Below are 21,495 nucleotides of genomic sequence, written 5' to 3'. Positions count from 1 at the left end.
ACCTTTTTTTTTTTTTTTTTTTTTTAAAGCCCAAATTGTGTACAATTTTCTTGATCTAAGGAATGCTGTATGTTTTTCAGTACATGTTAACTTAATAAGTGACAGATACTGACAATGAGGTTTCCATCCTTACACTTTAGGTTTTATTAATGTTCTTGAAATACACATGGGGTTACCTGGGTTGTGACTTTTTGATTATTGTAGTGTTTAGCCCATAAATGCAGAATGTTTTTTTTTTTTTTTAATCAGAAAACAAGAACCCCAGAATGATTATTCATATTCAGACACAGTAGTGTCCCACTTCTGTTTTGTTGACATGACAATAAACCTGATATAACATTGAATATTTGTGCTAATGGTTATGATGTTTCATTTCTGGCTTTCCTTCCCTGCTGCCTTTCTGCCATGGCTCTCTACATGTGCACTTTTTTCCACAGCATTTTGTGGAAGATTAGAAGTTTTTCAGAAGAGTTTCTCAGCTGTAATTCTTAGGGAGCCTCAGGCAGTCCACATATTACAATTCTAGATTAGAAGCTTCTGTTTTTTCATTAAACTTATCTGTGTGGGTTATCATCTGCTTACCAAAAACATTGGATGAATAGAAGTTGTTCTTTGGAGTGAATGAATGTGTACACATGCATGGTGCTTTGTAATAGACCGGTGTCCTATCCGAGGTGTTAGTCTCTCTTCGTACTTGCTGTTCCTAATATACGCTCTAGATTCATCATGACCCTGATCAAGTGTTAACTGATGAATAAATCAATGTATAGTGTTTTAGGAGCCACTATGTAACATAAAACCTGGTGCAGCCTGTTTCTAGCGTTGTCTCTGGCCCAGAGAAAAGCACTTTTTAGCATTTTGCTTTTTTAAGTCAGACTTAGGAGATTACTTAGGAGATTTCAGAGGCTTGTTTTTAAGCATGCGTTCACATTTTACAGCATGGATGTACATAAGACAAAAATACTGCACTTTATAGTTCACATACCCATGTACATATATTTACACAATTTTACCCATCAAAAAATTGACATTTTTAAAAGGAAATGTTTTTGTTTGCATTACATAATGGTATAATTTTTGTATAATTCTAATTTAGTTCAATTTATCTGTTTATACACCAACTCAGCTGGACTATGCCACTTATTCATTAATAATCATTTTGCGTGTCGTTTTCCATATTTTATAATTAACAAAACATATAATGAACCAATTCAGTTCATTCAGTGTTTTTTTGTTTTTTTTTTTTACCAGATTTTTCTCAAAACTTCCATACATTATAACTTTTTCATTCATGTTTATATCTAAACCTAACCTTGTCACATTCTGCCATATTCCTTAAGTGTGAGTTCAGTTTTTCTTGCCTCACCTTGTCTGATTTCCCTAATCAGCTAATTAACAACTCTTGTTAAGTTAAAGTGGGTAAGTTAAAGTGGGTGTGTTAGAGCAGGTGAAAACACTAAATCTACTCTGCAGGACTTGGAGTACTCAAGGACCAGAGCTGTGAGTTTGTTCTGCTTAGTCCTGGTCCACAAGTTCACATTTGCTCTGATTTAACACACCGGACTCAACTTATTTGTCAAATCCTTTCTTCATTACATCCTTTATGAGCGTCTTATAGATTTGTTAATTATGGAAAACAACCACAGAACTGATGATTATATTAGACTTACTAGTCTTTATGCCTTTGTGGGCAATCAGGTGGATTATTAGTGGTGCATGCTGACATGATTTCCCTGTAGTGAAACATACTGAGAGTGAGTAATGAATGCCAGTCATGAATGATGTCATGTAACATAAGTAGTGTCCCTTAGGAGAAAAGTGACCTTTAGCCTTATACAGATCACAACCAAGAGTACTTTTCTATTGTTATCTAGCATTGTTTAGGTGTAGAGATTTAAAGCTAGCTGCTCAGATGTTACTGTTGTGGTATGTTGATACCTTTTTCAGAAATAAATCTTTGTTTTAGAGTTGTACTGTCTGGAAACAAGCGTTTAATTTTTTTCTCTTCGGGTTTCAGTAACAGCATAGGCAGAAAGTTAAGGGTTGGTTAAAATGTCTCACAGACAGTCCTCTCCACAGGCTGCTGTAGCAATCCAAGCTCCATTAGCCTTAACCTTGTTCTTAATGAAATGGAAGATAAAAGAAATAAAGGGTCTATTTATTGTAATTTGTCTACAATACAGATTCTGTAGTCCAAGGGTTACAATTCTCTGCTAGATACATCACCAGCCTGCCCTAGACTGGTATATAAAGCTATATAAATGTGTTTAACATTTTTGTTCTCTGTATGAAATGTTATCCTTAACTTCAACAAAGCAATATTCATAATGGGCTTGATTTTTACAAGGACAGTAAATGTGTGTGTGTGTGTGTGTGTGTGTGTGTGTGTGTGTGTGTACATAGCCTTTAGCTAGTTTGCACATAATGCTGATTTTGTGGCTTAAGGCTCATGACTTCCTTGTAATTTGAAATGATTTTCAACTTTTTTTATATTTTGTTTTAAATCATGTTCAGGGAACAGTCTTTTGAATTTTGGGGGGGAAAATGTCTTTTTTTTCTTTTCTCTCAATTTCTATACTTCTGTAAAGCTGCTTTGAGACTATGTGAATTGTTAAAAGTGCTTTAAAATAAATGTGATTGAATTAAATTAACCCTCGTGGTAATAATCGTGGTCAAAACCAGTGTATTTCACCAGTATGAGCAGAAAACAACTGTGCCTGCATTTTATAGATGTACTCTGCCTAACATATAAACTACACAAATGATCAATACAGGTTAAACTATAGAGGAGTAATGGGTATTATCCCTGTGCCTGGGTATTATCCCTGTGCCTGGGTATTATCCCTGTGCCTGACTAATTATTTTTTAAATTCAGTTGTAAAAAGTGTTGAGTATTGAGGTCTAATGGAGAAATTTCAAGATATTTCATTAGAATTTACCCAACAAATCACCTAATGTGGCTATTTTTCCCTCTTACAGGAAAGAGATCCTTATGGAGTGTGTTATCCAAAGTCCACAGTATGTATCAGAAACTAGTCTGAATGAGGACCAGGTGAGTGTTTGCATATTAATTTACTTGTACTTTAAATACTGGAGAGATTTCCAGTTTTTAAACTACCTTCTGTTATTGATATTACCAATTTGGATTAAATTTTTTAGATGGAAGGATATTTCAATGACATCCCTGTGTTCAATTCCTCAGTCAGTCACTTCTCAGATGAAGAGGTATGAATTATAACATCTTTTGGTCAGTCATGACCCTGTATGTTTCGTGGTTATTTGCTGGTAACTTAGGATTGTGTATTTATTTTTAAGATTTCAACAAAGAAAGAGGAGCACTTGAGGCTTGGGCCTGAAGACCTGAATGACACCCTTCCTATGACTGAATCATAGTCTCTGTAAAGGTGCACGTATTGGGCTTTTAGTGTTTAAACTGTCATGGGTTGTTTTTATTTAATTTTACTAAGTTAAACTACTTAAAATAAGCATTTTATGGGGTTTTTTGTGTGTATTGTTCTTCCTGTGTAGACATTATTAGGCTAAAGCATTGTAACACTTTTTTGTTTTGTTTCCAGTGAGGACTCCAGACAAGAATAACGATGCCCTAAAGGGGGAAATGTAAACCGTCACAACTATCCTTACCGTAAACTTGAAGGGATGTGGCACTTTTTGTGGTATCGGGCTTGCAATATACTACAGAGACCCTTTTACTAAAAGGGCTTTTACTGAGATGATCAACTGACCTATAAAGTAAAATAGTTCATTTCATGCTGTTATCACAGGGCTACGTTCCAACGCGTTCTCTCTTTCCTGTCATTTGAATGCAATGTTATATATAATTCTTAAGCTTAATTTTAATGTATAAATAAAATAAATGGAAATTTCTTTTGGAGCTCTTGTGTTTTTTATGTATGGTTTTAATTCACTTTTTACTATTTTCTTTTAGCAGCTGATTTTATCCATTGAAGTTGAAAAGAAAATGAAAGCATTATGCAGAAAACATAGGCTAAAAGCTGTCATTCTTTAATATATACATTGTTGATGAGTGGCTATGGTATAAGAGGGAAAAAACCTCTTCAGGTCACTGGAAAATGATTGAACCATACTGCTGTTTATTATTTTCCTATCACTACTGTTTTTAAAATGGAAATGAGAAGTTGGCAGTACAGAGTTTCTCTTATGGTTTTTCACTACCTCCTGGATCTGCATGTTTAGTTCCTTACTCCTTTTTTTTTTTTTTCTGTGTGACTCTCTAACAACTCCACTTTTGCTGCTTGTATGTGGCTTTTATATTGCGTGTACGTTCATGATCGTTCAGTCCTGGTTCCTCAAACTCCAGTCCTGGAAGGCCACACCTATGCTGTGGCTCTATTCTGTCACATAAAGCATATGTGAGCCTGCAAATCATAGAGTAAATCAAAAGGCCAGGACTGCTGGCACTTTAGGTATTCTAATATCCTATATACAGTATGATGATCAACATTATTGAGTAAATTATTTACCTTCTGTGCAGAAATTGGGGTAATTGCACACATTCATTTTTCCTTAACCTTAGGAGAGAACTGAGTTCATGATAAAGTGAGAACGTACTTTTAGGGAAATGCAGTCCTCGACATCATTTGGTGTGTTCCTCTTTTTCTAAACTCAAAAGCTTTTCTCTGTGACTGTTTTATTTCAAAAATGCATTTTGAACACAGGTAATGTGTGTTTTAAAAATAAAAAATAAAGAAATAAATTCTATGGATATTGGTACAGGCCTGGTTTCCCAGTCATGAAAGATTAAAATGTGATAAAATCTGGCATTACTGACACCAGAAACAAAGATTTTCTTAATGATTGCCCTTTTTATATAAACAGGTTTCTTTCCTGTTTTCCCCATTGGTGTTGAGTGAAAATGAAAACAGAAAACAATGTTAACATTCATTTCAAATTGTTAATATTCTGTAATGGTGTCCAAAAAAAAATGTATCCATTGATGTTGACTACTTTTGTACGTCACTCTGAATAAGAGAATCTGCCAAATGCTGTAAATATAGTATATTTAGTAAGCTTATGTGAAAGAATACTATCCTTTAAATCGTTTAAATATTCTTTCATAATTCATTTTTACAATTTTTTTATACATTAACTGGAAAATTTTAAATCATTGTAGCACCAATGTGTTGAATACAATTTTGCACTGATTACAAAATGCTGTTACTGACCTGTAAAATGCTAAATGGTATTTTACCAAAGTATCCAAATGAACTCACTGCTGAAATGCTGACTTCCTTCTTTTAAGTTTTGTAAATGTATTGTTTTTCTACAAGGACCCCAGTAAGTGAATCACTTTTTAATCCAAGTGTTTGTGTCACAAAAACAGTCTAGTTTCTAGTTTCAAGACTAATCTTGTTAGACTGTGCTTTTTGACCAAACTTCCACCTTCAAGATAACAAGCTTTGGGTTGACTGATGAAGAAACTAAAGTGAGTGTCTAGTGTCGTTTCTCTATTCCCACACGCTCTCTTGGCTTTAACCGTAAAATGGAGGAGCACTAATGTCACAATGTCACTTTATACTCGTTGTCCTGCTGTACTGCTACCATCCTTTTGATGGACAGGACACAGAACAAACTTCACTTTTAATAACCTGATGAGTTATGGGCTGTAATTAGCTACACACAAGTTGAACTGAAAACCTCTTCCTGATCACTTGTTTAACGCGCTACAACTTTGTCCATGTTCTCTTCGTTCATCCAGCGGTTCGTATTCAGGCCCCTTGTCGGTTTTTAGAATCTTCAAACACTGACGATCGTCTTATCCCAGGAATCTTGACTCCTCTCAACAAAAGCATTTGACTTATTCCCTTAAATATTACTGGTACTTTTTCCTAATGCTATTACTCTGTTCTGTGTTAACCAGATGAAGAGAAAATCCATTTTGAATCTCAATTCCCCTCAGGATTTTTTTTTTTATATGTTCTTATTGCTGTTGACTTGCTTGGTAGATACATAAAGCAGCATTGTAGCATATTAAAACTGCAACGTTTGTTTATGAAGGCATGGCTTCTAGTAAATTCAGATGAAATCGTAACAAATTTGGGACCTTTATTTATGAATTTATACTTTATTTACTTTATGAATTATTTAAATATCAGAATTTTGCTTGTTCTCAAATAGCTGAGCTTAATTATACATGGAAGATGCAAATTTTCAAAGAATCGGCATTTCGTCCACTCGAACAAGAAATCTCTGAAAATGTAGTCAGACTGAATTTATTAGGTGTTGAAACAACGAGGCATTGCTCCAGAGTTGTACATAGAAATTCAATACTTTTATTTTACATTCATACACATATACAGTTAGCTTAATGCATTTTTAGAAAAAGCCCAATCCCAAAAAGAGTCCTAAAGATGCACAGCTCAAGCAATAATGAATTGCATTGCATTTTTTTTCTCTTTGAACTTGTGAAAAGCATGTAAAAAACATGTACACACACAAAATGGGAGAAAAAAACAAAAAAAACAAACAAACAAAAAAAAAAAAAAACAGGACAAGTGGTGTCCTTCATTTGTACCTTAGCAGAGTAACAGAAAGCAATTCAGTCACCACTAAGAAAGGCACCTTAAATACACAGTGTGTATACATAAAGAGGGCAAAAAGCGCAGTAATACCTTTACTGTAGCTTCTAGAACAATGACAAAAATGTAAACCTTCACTTGCTAACAAATGGTCACATTTCTATACAAACACAATTGAAGTGAAATAACTTGTACCGTAGCAGTAGCTGTTTTAATGCATATTTTAATATTTAATTAAAGATTGGTTCTGCCAGCAGAAGGCAATCTTGGGAATAGATCTATGCATCATGTCCAACTTCTTTCTTACTTTAATGAATGTTGTCCAGTAGCAACCCACCTCATGCAATGTTTTACACTTTGAGAGCAAATCGTTCTCATATACAAAGAAACCCCAATTATAGGCACCGCCAAGATGTGATTTTTTTTTTTTGTGTAAAGGACGCCAATTTAGTGTGGTGTATCCTGTACACGTCATAAGCTCTGGACACAAATCTTTACACTGCCATAAAATATACCGAGCTTCAATTAAAATTCCAATACTTTCTGAAAAGTAACTTGATATAAAATACTGTAATCTCAAAAACTGGATTTCACTTCGTCCCCCCATTCCATCCTCCTCCTCCCACCCAAACAAAATAAAGCTTTTTTTTTGAATAACTGAAAGCTTAAAAACACTCAACATTACTGAATATTTCTATGCAAATATAAACAATAAAGTGACAAGAGACCTTGTGGTTCTATGTTCACATATAGAGAAACCCGTAGAATGGCATTAAATGCCTCGATTTTTTTTTTTCTTCTTGTCTCAACACAGTGTGGCACTACAGTTTCAGATGATTGTCCAAGTAGGGCTCAGAGAATGCTGTGGTTTGGCCCTTAGAGGGGTGTGTGTGCATGTGGTGTTCAGCAGGCCTTGGTCAAATCCGGCAGATCTGCTGTGGACACACGGTACTGTATCTTGGTGTTGGTGATGGCACCGTGCTTCTGTCGCAAGTGCAGCCGAAGCTGGCTCTTATGGCGAAAGTGCAAGTTACATTTCTCACACTGCAAAACAAAACATTCTTAAAATGTCAATTCTTTATTTCTTTAATCAATTTGTGCAACTTAATCATGTACTTTCACAGTGGTCCAGGTGCTTTTCTCTCTACTCACATGGTAAGGTTTTTCTCCTGTGTGTATGCGCAGATGACTCTTGAGCGTCTGTAGGTGCCGGAATCGTGTGCCACAGATTTCGCAGGGATATGGCTTCTCTCCCGTGTGGATCAGGACGTGGGCACGCAGGTGAGCCACCTGGATGCCAGATAGAAAATGAACGTTGTAACGTTTTCGGTTCTGAATTCACAATTAAAGCCGCTGTAAAATTCCTGACGTGCGTGACATGATAAAGCCCGTATTAATGCACCAGGCTTTAAATAGGACTACCTTAATAAAATCTTAATCTTTGCAGGTTAATTTACTTGCCGTCTACAGACGACACGATTGGCAGCTGAATTGCATTTGTAAATTCCCCCCCCCCAATAATAGTGATTTTTAGAACACTGGATTTCAATAGATTAATTCTAATTCACCTAAACTAAGCAGCTTTTTGCTTAACTTTAAGTTTTAGGACTGAGTGAATAGAACCTGACTATTTGTACAAATTACACCTGAACACAAGAGGTATTAAGAAGTACCTGAACGAATCGAGCCCCGCAGGTCTCACACTTGTATGGCTTTTCTCCAGAGTGGATGCGCGTGTGGGTCTTGAGGTTAGCTGGTCGATTGAACTGTGCGCCGCAGATGTTGCATCGATACGGCTTCTCTCCTGTAAAGTGAACAGGGCCATTAGAGGAAAGGATCTATAAAGTGCAGGAGAAAGTCCATTGAGATTAGTGCCTCTCTCTCCCTCTTCCTTGCTGTATCCCTTACCTGTGTGTACCGTCTTGTGACTAGCGAGGTTTCCCTTGTAACGGAATGCTGCTTGGCACCGGTCACATTTGTATGGCTTGTCACTGTGGACCTGAAGCATGTGTCGTTTTAAAACTTCCTCCTCTGCGAATTTGGAGTCGCATTCGTTACAAAAGTAGGTACCGTTTTCTGTGGATTACAAATTTGCAAACAATTATAACAAATTAGCAGTGTCCATCATTGTTCTATAATAAAACAGATGAGAAAAGAGTTTCTAATCTAGTCTTAAAATGTTGGAATTATTGTACGAATGAAGTGTTGCGGCTGAACTGTTCTTTTATTTAATAAATATAAACACAGAAAAGAAAGACGTACCACAGCTGGAGTCGGAATACTCAGAGTGCAGCTCAGCCATCTCCTCATTAAGGTGCAAGCCAGGAGTGTTGGGACAAACATCCGAGTGTTGTGGGGATTGTGAGCCACAGGATGTGCACTTTAAGTGGCTCATATAAAGAGAAGAGTGGCAGTCACCGTTCCTCTGTGAACCCTCCAAACCTCTGCCAAAAGAATGTGAGGTTTTAACTTTAGAAAAAGGTTTTTTTTTTTTTTTTGCTTTTTAAAAAACAGCCACTTCTGGCAGGGTTGCAAACACTTAGATATGTAATGCTGCCAAATCCTGGCTAAGAAGGAATACGGTCATTGGGTACGCTGTAAAATTGATGAAAGAACAATTCATTGTGTTTGTAGCGAGGATAAAAATCGAGTCTCAAAATACTGCTGGAAAATTTTACACAGTTGGTCCCCATTGTTATTCATCCAAAATCCTAAAGCATAGTGCACTGCATAGTGGTCTCACTAAACCTAGAGTTAGTTAGTAAAGTCATCTGTTCTTAATGAGATGCACTAGAACGCTTTGCATGCATGCCAAGTTATATAGAAGATACAGTAAAATCTTACATGCATGGACTTGATCACATTGTAGGGCTCATGAGAAGGGGTACATGCCTTGAACCGTGACAGTGTTTTTTAAAAAATAAAAATCAGTGCACTTACCTGTTAATGATATTGTTGAGGCGGCTGGCCTGGGGCACTGTAAAGTCATCTCCATGATCAGTGATCTTTGTGCTGGCAGACTGCATGTCTGGATGCTCAGATTCAGACGAGGGATGAAACGCCAGCCTCTGGGGCGAGCGCATCTCAGGTTCATGAGCACCGCTCTCTTCCTCCTTGGTGCTCTGATTGAGCACAATAAATTTATATTTTTTCCAGTTGCGAGCTTTCGGGTCCTGCGTGCCCTGTGGAGTCAGAGGCTGAGAGGTGTGGGAGAGTGCGGCGTTCTTGCTGCTGCTCGACTCCGTGGGTGAATTGGGCTGGCAGTCGGATTTTAAAGGGCTCTGCGGGCTGCCAATCTGAGTCTTGCGCCCACTTGAGGCCATACCCACAGAATAGGGCCGCTGGCTCAGCTCGTCTTCAGCCAAAGGAGTCTGCTCTTTGCTCAAGTCTCTCTGATGCTCCTGGGACAGGCTGGCGAGTCCATGCTTTCTAGAGCTCGTACCAAAAGACTGAGCCATGCCTTGCATGCTGTCCCTTTTCATTTCATCATTTCTTCCCAGCACCCGGGAGGAGTAGGCGTCAGTGTGGCATGAGCTAGAGAGGCTGGAGTTGGTGCTCCGAGCAAAGTCTTCGCCTGGTGGGCAGTGTTTGTGTTGGAGAATGCTGCCTTTGGCGAAGTCTGGGAAAGGGTTTTTGGCATCTGTCAGCTTACAGATAGGGAAAGGGAAAGCCTGCATGGGGAGCTGGCTATAAACATGATAGGCGCTGTTGGGAGGATTCACTACATTAAACATACCACTGCAAGACCTTCCGTCACGGAAAGAGCCTGATCGGGCTGCCATGCTCTCCACAACCTCATGTGGCCTGTAACCATGAACATCTTGATGTAAAAGCAGAGGACTGACCAGGAAATCCTCTCTGGGCAATTTGATGGAGGAGTCACTGTAAAGAAACAATTGTATACATGAGAAAGGTAGAAGATAAAACCTAGACAATAGATTCAGTATAATCTTCAGTATCAAGTACATTTTATCATCAGAAACAATGCCACATATCAGCAGTGGCAAAGGCACCATTATTAACACAACACTACTACAGGCAAGTCACACACACCAAAAAAAAAGGCTGAACCAACATTCAGGTCTCAACAAACATCATTTGAAAGACAGATCATACCTGGACTTGATGAATCTGTGGCAGGTGTCAACAACATGATCCATCTGCAGGTAGATGGCCGTGTTCATGACCGACACAATGAGGCTCTCCTTCAGAGTGAGGCGAGAAGTGTACATGAAATCCAGGAGGATTGCAAAGCCTTCTGGGTCAACCTTCGGGTCCAGACTGAAGGCGTTCATGTTGCATTTTAGAGAGTCAGTGAATATTGAGTAAAAGAGCCCACTGGAAAAATGAGTCAGAAGAGCGCCGCTTTAAAACAGGGTTTCCCTTAGGTCTTAACATTTAAAGAAGTTATATAGTGATTTCTGTGTATTAGCGTTAAACATTATATTGAAAAGCCTTGATAATGAAATGTTAGTGTACCTGCATGCCATGAGGACAGTCTTGTGGGCACGAAACTGCTGTCTGTTTACCAGAATGGTGACATCTGTGAGGATGTCTCTGCTGCGCAGGCGGTTTAAGTTAAGCAGGACGTCGCTGGCATGGCGTGTGAACTGGATGCAGCTGTCTGCTGCGCAAGACATTTTGTCAAAATCTGTAACGAAACAAAGCAATGAGTTTGTGTCCCAGTCATATACCTACTGGCAAGTGAAAGAACACTATTAAACGTGGGCTCTACATCATTTCCACACATGAAATTAACAGTAAAGGTAGTGCGGCAGGCTCGAATACACACAAAGTTCAGCTCATCACTAAGTCTTGTAGGGTTTGGTATAATTTAATCTTACATTCATAATTTTGAATAAAAAATGTTTCATTGTACTCACTTGCAATATCAAATAAGTCAAGCGACTAATATTTCACTTATTTTCTTACCAAATTAATAAACAGATGATAACTCATTTATTACCATGTAATATTTAACCGATGCTGTAGTTCGCACTCGAGGCCACTGGGTGGCGCCACAGACCGAGGAACAGAGAAACGTTCGTCTTAGTAACTTTAAGGTGTTTTAGGTGTTGAAAAAGGACTATTTCTTATACAAATGCTGTATTTTATGATTCATGAACTGAAATTAAACCAGGAACAAGTGCTTCAGCACCACAACAAACAGCAAAACGAAGCTGATGTTTAACCGTCAGTGGTTTTAGAACATCAACGTACCACTGAAGACTTTACACACATGAAAGTTGGTGTCTTTAAAACAACTGCATTAGATGTTCCCTCCCCAGTAGAAATGTAAATCAAACAGCAGAATAATTTACCACATTTGGCACAGTTTTTATTTTCTGTTGTAAACCTGTGTTGTGGTTAAAGACATTGTGTGTCTGCGTCGAGAAAAATTCTGGTTCAGTGTCCTAGCAACACTAAAACTCAGAGGTGTGTGTGTGTGTGTGTGTGTGTGTGTGTGTGTGTGTGTGTATAAAAAGAGAGGAAAAACAAATTAAATAGTCAGGTGTTTAATGCAATTTCAAAACATACAGAACTGCTGATGAAGATGAAAAATTCTACATGACTACATGACACATTTACACTACCAAAAGCACAAAGGATGACTGATGAGGAGTTAAGACATCCTGACCAACCTAACAAACCACTGGACCATCTCTTCCAGCTAAACTGATGGATAAATAAGATTTCCTGATTGCCTTTGTGTGGTGTCATTTTCCTCACAACAACCTGTTGCTTTAACTTTCCGTCCTCCAGCACTAACCAGCAGCACAGACGGTCTACCAGCTTGACCCCCGTTCTGCCAGCTGCTCAGACTAAGCTGGATTGTTCAACAGCCAAGTTTTCAGGCACACTGATCCATGCATTATCTTCTTCTATACAAGCAGCCAGTCCGCTCATCTTCTGCACCCGAGAGGTTCTCGTGGCACTTTTAACATACCGAAGCGTCTTCTCGCATTTACACCTCTAAAGCAAATTCTCAGCCTGCATAATAAAACTGAATTGTGCACATTTTCATCCCTTGTCCAAGTCACTACTCATTCAGTGCAGTCTGGTGATTACTGGAGTCAAATACCGTGGAAGTGAAACCTTTCTTGGCCACTAAAAAAAACTTTTGCATGGAATCCAAAGAAAAACTACTAGATAAAAGACCCAAACAGAACGTGATCACACGTGTCTATGGTCGTCACAGACAGCATTCAGCTCTGACAGACAGGTCACTTGTGTTGCATGCGGTTTGTGACGCAGTCAAAGCCGAGATGAAGTCATGGTGCTTTCGGACCAAAACCCACTGCATCCGGTTCTGTCCCAAAAGCAGCAGACTCCCTCACTCTCGACCACAAGATGTCACCAAGTCTTTAATATTGCACTGACCCTTAGTGACAGACCACCAACAATTAACTGGCGGATTCTCAGCCCTGCTCCTACAGCAGCCACCTCAAGTCATGCACGTTTCACTGTTTATATTTGTCCAACTCCAACAAGTCAGAGATGCGCACAGACCTCCGGGTGACTTGCTCTAACGTTGAATAAATACGAAATCTCTCAAAACCGTCCATTCGTGCATCAAACGTTCACGTATTACAGATAAGAAACCGTGCGCGTGCATGCATGTATACTGTGCATGCATGACACTTCCACAGAATTATTATTAAAACTCTACATAAAAATATTCCAGCCCGAGTGTTTGCTTGAACACAACCCGCAGGTTTGCGAGTTCTGCTCCAGAAATAGCAAGCATGTGCGGCGCCTTCACCAGCACTGATTTATGACCCTCGTGCTAAATGCCAAAGTCTAGTGCACGACCTGTTTGCAAACGATTCGGTCCCAAAAGAACGACACAGACTAAAAAAAAAAAAAGAAAAAAAAAAAGCACAAATATACCTTAATGCATGCGTCACGGCGAGGAAACGCAATATGTTTAAATGCAATTCATATAAACAGAACACACGTCTGTCTCTAATCATTCACGAAGTACAGAGCGCGCGTGCTTCAACCCCGTTAATCTAACAGGCAGCACAGTACATAATGTGCGCGAGCCCTTTGGATTTCGACCAACTGAACTTTAAAGCGGTCGTGGAAACGGTTTGTGCGCGAGAGCTCGAGTAACGGCTCCGGTCGGTTAGGTTTTAAGTTTTTTTTTTTTTTTTTTTTTTAAAAACGTGTTCAGTTGGGCAACAGGTTGTGAGCTAAAGAGTTGATGAAGGCGTGTTTACGGCATGTGAGGAGAGCTGGAAGCTGGCGTGTACTAAAAAAAAAAAAAAACACACAAGTCAACAGTGTGCTAAAGAAGCTAACGGCTGTGGGGACGTTTATTAGCCGTGAGCTAAACTGTGGAGATGTTTATTATTAGCCGTGAGCTAAAAGAGTGGCGTGAATCCGCCCGGACGGCACTGACAGCCACGCTGTGACACGTCGTTTAACACAAAAACAGACGCAGAGAAAAGTACAAAAACACACAGCACAAACGCGCGGAGTGTAAAATCGCCTAAAGGACCAGAAAAAAGAGCAAGAGAGAGAAAAAAAACAGCCGTTAAACTGCCTTTAAAAAGCGCGAGACTGAAAACGGCCCGAAAATCACACGGTTCATCAACATTACGGCGACTTTTAAAGTCCAGGCGTTACTTCAGATAGCTAATCCGTCCTGGCCAGACACGCAGCGCTTCAACATTTTTCTTCATGTTCAAACACACACACAAACGCACTCACACACACTCTCTCGCGCGCGCGCTCGCGCCGCAGCCCACGACACAGCGCGAGCTCAAGCCGTAAGAGTCTCGTGCTGGATCGGTCAAGGGCGTAATAGCACCAAAGCGTCCTGATAAAACATTAAACACTGAACCCGCACTTCAGACTAATACACAACAGTCTCACGGTCATAAATCACAAAATAAGGTGTTTTTTAAAAAAGAAAAACTATCCTATGAAACAATTTTGATAAACACCCGCGTGGATGAACAGCAGCACAGAACAAGCGGCACATTAGTGAGAAAAAATAATGTAAAAAAAAAAATCATCACCTGGTAGCGCTTTCCTAGAAACTTCTTGCATCACCACTTCTAAGAACCCCTGTTCTAAGAATCAGCTCGGCTCAATTCTCGGAATTTGAGCTTGCGGTCGTACCATTTTTACAGGGCGGGGGTGTGCGTGATTTTAAAACGCGTCTCTATTTCGTCGAAATCAAAACTAAATTTTCACTCAAATCACCAAACGACGTTAATAAACTCCGTCGGCGTGTAATCTATCTTAGAGATGTGAAGAAAAATAAGAAAAACCCTGTACATTTAGTAGGCCAAAGTGGTTCAGAGTGTTCGTTGCTACCTCTGACTTGGACCGTTCCAGACTCAGACAGTCACGTGATACAAAGGGGAAAAAAAAACAAAAAAAACTTGGTAACGTCAGGCGTGCAGGCTGCGTCCAAAACGCGCATACTAGCGTACTAAGTATGTAGAATAGCCCGCGTGTTTAAGCCCAGCCTCAAAATTCTCAGAACTAATTTACTATTCTGTTCCATTCGCTGCGTGTTAAAACCTCCCCAGTGCTCCTACACACACTACAGTGCACAGGGAGCTCCTTCACCAGGACCGTCGCTCTCACTATACTTACTTTCCGGAACATTAGACAGTATAGATTTAAAAAAAACTGCACTTTTATTTTTTTCTCACGTCTTGGATTTAATGATACTCGATCCGTGTGGTGTCTCTGCCTGCTTTTGTCCTTTTGTCCGAGTTGTATGTGTCAGAAACGTGCATGCTGTAAGTAACACGTTCGTATGCTGGTGTCTTGTGTGTGAAACGTGTAAATGTGTAAACAAACCGGTGGACAGGACGTGAGAGTAAACGTGCAGTGCGTTACTGCTGTGACCCTGCTGTGTATTTAATATACAGTGTTTCCACGTGCGACTCTTACTTCAGCATGAATGCAGTTAATTAATAAATCAATCAATTAATTAATTAATTAACCGATCAATTGTGGTCTCAGCTGTGTAATAATCCGAGTGGACAAGTCTTAAAGTGTTGGTTTGGATCTTTTACCATCGGTTTAGTTGGTAAACATGTCTTAACCCTTTTTCTTGCTCATGACCAAAGTAAACAGTTTGTAACATGCAGCAGTGGTGACTCGGTGTAAACAGACGGGTTTATTTATTAGTATATTAATAATAGGTGTATGGAACAAACTAAACAAAGTGAAATGGAACCGGTAGCAGACGTGTAAAGTCACGTGTGTCTTTAAGATGATCACCTGAGGGTTAAATCTGCAGCCATTTTGCTGTGATTTTATTTTAAAAGACATGAATGCTTCTTCTCACACCGTGTACTGAGGCAGTAAGGGACAGGTTAGCTTGATCTGCCTGTGTGTGTGTGTGTGTGTGTGTGCGCGCGCGTGTGTGTGTGTGTGTGTGTGTGTGCGCGTGTGCGTGTGCGTGTGTGCGCGTGTGTGCGCAACAGCAGGTGATAGGGCATGCAGGAAAACTTTTAGAATAATTGATTTTATTGTTGTTGTTGTTGTTTTGGGTGAGGGGGATTTTGGGGACTAAAACTCTTTGGCCTTTTTAATCTGAGAATTAAGAAGAATTAATTCCACTTGTTTACTCTTAGTGATGGAGGAACCGATGTTAAAGTGGCTGCATGGACATGTTGAAGAAGCACAGGTCAATAAGTAAAGGTGGGACTCCATGCTGTGTAGGAGAAAGTGACCTAACTGTCCAAACTAAACACGCTGTCCTGTGGGGTAAAGGGCAATAGTGTTTTATTGGTAACACTGCTAAAGCAGTTACACTACAGACGGATTCAGTTCACATAGGGGTCCTTATTATTATTGTTGTTGTTGTGTAATAATATTATTACACTCGTACGTTTTAACTGAGATGGACAAGATTAGTGTTCCTTGAGCTTTTAGATTATTGTTTTTCAAGAAAAGATTCAGTTTGTTATTGTCGGCCACATTCTACATGCATCACTGTCACTGAACTGGAATGATACCATGAATGTTAAGGAACAAAATGTTCTAGATAAACCTGGCTCAGCCTTTAAACCACAATAGAGCTCGGCAACCGAGTTGGGCGAGATTCTGCCACACAACAGCAAGTTCACCTGCTCTATTTGTTTTTCTGTATCAGAAACGACTTATCTATGCAGTCAAATTGCCTAATGTATTAGATCTAAGCTGACTAAGTTTGATTAGAATATTTAGCTCTTTTTAGTTTGAAGAGTCTGTGGGAAAAGAGCACACCATTCACCCGCATGCTTTCACAGCACAGCGAGTGTGTGCTGTTTGGGCAGGTTTGCATATTATTCAACCTGAAACCTGTTGCTGACATGGCAGAGCAGCCCCGCCTGACACGAATAGTATGTCATTACTGCCTGTAGGTTTGCACGTGTTTGTGTATGCATGCACCGTGTAGTGCTACAGGTCACATTCATGTAGTGTTCAGTCTGTGAATAATTTACAAAACAGTCTTTTTACATTTGCAGTACTGAATAGGACCTTGACCACTGACTGCTTGTTTCCACAAATGTCCCAAACCGCAGTGTGTTTATGTACTTCTGTGTTTTGTACTTGTTTGCATAGCATCGAATGTAAATTTCTTATTATTGTCCTGCAAATATAACTTGTCCAAATGCAATAAAAAAATGTTTGTCAGTAACTCTGATTTCAGCTCTTTAATTTACATGCTGTAAAGAACAGAACAAGGACATTTCAAGTGAGACATATGGTACATTGAAATGTATTATTGCCTCTCAGGAAGAATGTAAAGTCTAGTAAATAATTATTTCATCTATATTTTGACATATAAAACACACAATCAAGTGTTATTTTAATATTATCACTAACAAAACTAATTTTAATTTGCAACTAACTTTTTTATATATATATATATCTGTATATAATATGAGTAAAGGATACTTGTGGTCTATCGTCATCTCGCTGTGTGTAGGAGCTACTGTATTAAAGCAGCTTGAGAAACGACAGTGTCCTTGGTGGCTGGATGGTGAGTAACCACTCAATATTGAGTTTTGCCTCAGACATACGCAGTTTACTATATTCATTCAGTATATAATTTCACCATATTCATTAAATGTATAAAATAGATATGTGACAATAATCCATTATACAGAAAGATGTCAAACAAGGTACAGGTCTTGCAGTCAGGGTGCAATACACACAGAGGATATTTTATTTAACTCCAGTACTGCTACAATTCATGACATGATCAGGAAAAACAAATAATAAAGCATGATGTAACCGTTTTGTCAAGTTTATTGTGTCTAATGTATCACGTCAGAGCCATCTGAGGACTAATGATAGAAATCTGATGATTGATGCTTAGCTGATAGTTTGGTAGATAAACTAGTGATAAGAATGTCGTTACTACGGACCTGGGATCTCTACTGATTAGGGGAATAAACATCTGTGTTTACATGCAGTCGTATTCTGTATGTGCTCATTTCCTGCTTTCTCACAGGATTTTTTTTTTATGTTTTCTTTCACTCAAAATAACACCTAAGTATTATGCAGAGCCCGATGCTTTACTGAGTACTAAATATCTTTAAATACCAAAATGACACCTACACTTAATCAGTTACACACATTACACTCCACACTGTAGGCATTTTCTAATGCAAACATAAAAGACACATGTTTCCAAAATAAAAGTTGATCAATTACAAAAAAAAAAACACACACATGCCCGGATGCACATTTACAATTTAAAATAATTAATTAATGAAAAGAAATTATGAATTATAATGATGATGATGGTGGTGATGCTCTAGCTGAAATATTACATTGACCCTTGTTGATGTTGATATGCTCTCATCATCTCTTGTATTTTTAAACTAGAGCAATTTCTACCATTAGTATTTAAAATCCTTTGCAATGTTTAAGCCATATTGCATTCTCCACCATACCAAGCCAGCACAAAAACTGTAAATGCATTTGGAAAGCATACTGTTGTGAAGAAGCAATGGTGTAAATATTCTTTCTGTAAAACATTTCTTTTACTGTTGCTTAAACACAGTATTTTTGGGGTGACATATTGTCACATATAATGACTAAAGGCCTGAGCAGCAAACATGTAGTTTTATTACTTTTCTATTTTTACTTATTATTTTTATTATTATTATTATTATTATTATTATTATTATTATTATTATTATTATTGTTGTTGTTGTTATATTACTTTTCTTACTTTGATGTTTTATTCTGGTATCATAAACCACGATAAATGCAATTATTGTGATATGAATATGTAATATCACTGCATGCCCTAGAATAAAATAGAGGGACAGCATGTAAGATGTCTTTCTGGTCTTCTGTCCCAGCTTCACTGATTCACGTTTCTCAGGAGAGTCAGGCTAAACGAGACAAAGTGAAGGAATTGATGTATATAGCTCGGTGGGGAAAAAAAGGAGAGAGAAATAACAAGCAATCATTGCTATGAAGGCCTCCGTAAGCTTAAACGAGCTCTTCTTTCTAATCTGCGATTACTTATCTTATTCTCTGAGTGTCTATTTACAAAGACGATCATATATTTAACTTGGGTTAAATGATCTGTGGACAGATGTTGTTTGAACAGTCTGTTGTATCTCACAATCTACTGCACGTTTGCCGGGTTTTGTCTAGGAACAGTAAATAATTTGTGCTTTTCTGCATGCAGCTGCTTTGCTATTAGCAGGACGTCCCTTCAGTTCTGTGTGTGAAAGTTACCGAGATATGGGAGCCTCGTGTGCGTAGTGCAAGTGGTGTCTTTCAGTTTAGTTGTAGAATGTAGGAATTATCCCCAGGGTAAACACGGTGATCTGTGGTCATGTGTGTGGCACCATCTGTGGAAGAGACTGTGATGCTTTTCATACATGCTCTTCTCCTTGCATACCCTTTTACATCTACTCCATCAGGCTCACGTTTCAGCTTAAGTAATTGCTCTATTTAAACAAAAACCTATAAACTGCCAATACCACAGAGGACCTATGATCAGTTTGGGAGAAAATGTCTGTTCTTATCGTGAAGATACAGAGCATGAGTCATGCATAGAGAAGAGATATCGAAGTAATGCATATCGAAGAAAACAATGTAGTGAATTTCTCTAATAGAACTTCTTAAACCTTTTATTTATTTATTTTAAAATGTCACTACTTTAAGACTGTATTTAAAGAGTATATTTAAATTGGGTGTTTTCTTTTATCACACACACAGTAATTTATTAACGGTTCTTAATTCAATGGTCAGTGTTTACACTTATATTTCATATGTAGATATTAATCATTAATTGTTTTTTAAATAATGATTCCATTTGAATAACTATACATTTCTGATCTCTTCTTATGCCTCTAAATGATATATACTATTTTTGCTCACGTACTAGTCATCTCGTGTTTGCGCTGTCACAGGGCTATTAAGGAAAGAATGTGTGAAACTTTTATAAAGCTTTTGAACTTTTATAACCCCACAAGATAAGAAGTTGAAGATCAAACCAGCCATGTGGGAAATTCAGCCTTCGCAAAACTGCCAAACTTCACATGGCCTTTTTTTTTTTACTTCTTACTCAGGTCTTCTTTTTTGACGGTCTAAAATGCGATATTCTGAAACCGACTAAAGCATTGTTGCCCAGTCCTAGGAATTTTTTGAGTCTCTCGAACTGAAATTTTTTTCAGTTTTCTTGTAAGGTCAGGAAATAAAAGTGCATGCATGTTCTAGTCAGATCTATGAAGCAGTTACTTTCTAATTTTGCCCTTGCTTGTTTACTGAATCGTCTCACTCACTGTCTTGCACATTAGGACTTCATTACCTCAGCATTGATCCTCTGACTTTAAATTGAATTCGTTTTGGCTCAGATAACCGAACCATAGGGATGATTACAAATGCTACTTGATTATAAACATTTCTGCATGTGTCCTTTTTGTTCAGCGCTAAACCCAACATTTCTCATGCTGTACGCTGCATGTTTTATATACTACAATATCGCTTGAACTTCATTTTCATTTGGCATATCAGAGTACACATGTTGCCAGCACTGAGGTAAGAAAGACAGGAAGACGTGTGCCAAAAATAGTCTGCTTCTGCGCTACCTTGGCTAGCTGCACCTCAGATTGTGTGGGCTGATATACAGCGGCGCTAAAGCAGACGTGCGCAATATGACTCTCGAGTCCTTTCTTTTTCCCCCCATCATTGTTCTGTGTGTTTCAGCAGAAGCACTGTTTGACATGTCGAATATTGACGATGACAGTACACCATGTGCACAGTAATTTCACCAGAAAACCACACAAAATGCTGTGAGCATTGAGAAGTTTAAGAACTTACTGACAATCTTCCGCTTTACACCAACTGACCTACTTTGTTGAGAAAAAATTGTCTTGCCTGAAGGAGGCAACTGATTCAACTTTCTAAATTGACTGAAATATGTTTGGTGTGTTTTTAGTGTCTTATGGAACCAAGAGTATTAACGTATTAATATATTCAAGTCTATGCATTATAAATATTATGTGACTTCATTTGTAGTATAAAACCTTCAAAACATTGTATAGATAAAACAAAAATGTATAATAACAGAATACTTAATAATCCTTATATTTCTTCAAGTGCTGCAATCATCACATACTGCAAATACTACAGGTTGTAAATGTCTACTACTTATTATTGCTTTCTTTTCTACACGTGTGTGTGTGAGAGAGAGGTAGATAGATAGATAGATAGATAGATAGATAGATAGATAGATAGATGGATGGATGGATGGATGGATGGATGGATAGATAGATAGATAGATAGATAGATAGATAGATAGATAGATAGATAGATAGATAGATGGATGGATGGATGGATGGATGGATGGATGGATGGATAGATAGATAGATTATAAGTATGCAAATGAACAATTTGATATCTAAATTTATATTTAAAAAAATGTATATAGGGAAAATTACACTGTCGTCCT

General features: G+C 38.3%; 2 protein-coding genes across 3 annotated transcripts in view; one reads left to right on the top strand and one right to left on the bottom strand.

The window, feature by feature from the left end:
• smx5 overlaps positions 1 to 344 on the top strand; it is a 5,886-nt gene extending 5,542 nt beyond the window's left edge. The window contains exon 5 of the mRNA XM_060867068.1: positions 1 to 344. This exon is cut by the window's left edge and continues 187 nt beyond it. The gene's annotated coding sequence lies outside the window, so the exon portion shown is untranslated.
• Positions 345 to 6,288: 5,944 nt separating this feature from the next.
• On the bottom strand, positions 6,289 to 14,652 carry bcl6aa (BCL6A transcription repressor a). Of its 2 annotated transcripts, XM_060867727.1 has the most exons (10): positions 14,585 to 14,652; positions 11,037 to 11,208; positions 10,674 to 10,895; positions 10,294 to 10,439; positions 9,498 to 10,176; positions 8,820 to 9,001; positions 8,466 to 8,633; positions 8,231 to 8,361; positions 7,710 to 7,847; positions 6,289 to 7,601 (listed from the first exon to the last, which is right to left on the bottom strand). In XM_060867727.1, the coding sequence occupies exons 1-10, from the start codon at positions 14,613 to 14,615 to the stop codon at positions 7,461 to 7,463; spliced, it is 2,010 nt and encodes a 669-aa protein (XP_060723710.1). In that variant the 5' UTR covers positions 14,616 to 14,652; the 3' UTR covers positions 6,289 to 7,460. The 2 variants fall into 2 exon arrangements, with proteins under 2 accessions (XP_060723710.1, XP_060723709.1); XM_060867726.1 differs by having other exon boundaries at positions 9,498 to 10,439.
• Between the last annotated feature and the right edge of the window lie 6,843 nt (positions 14,653 to 21,495).

Source organism: Tachysurus vachellii, chromosome 4 (genome assembly GCF_030014155.1).
Source record: "Tachysurus vachellii isolate PV-2020 chromosome 4, HZAU_Pvac_v1, whole genome shotgun sequence".
Lineage (NCBI taxonomy): Eukaryota > Metazoa > Chordata > Actinopteri > Siluriformes > Bagridae > Tachysurus > Tachysurus vachellii.
Note: the sequence above shows the minus strand (reverse complement) of the source record. Positions and strands in the feature narration are given on the sequence as shown.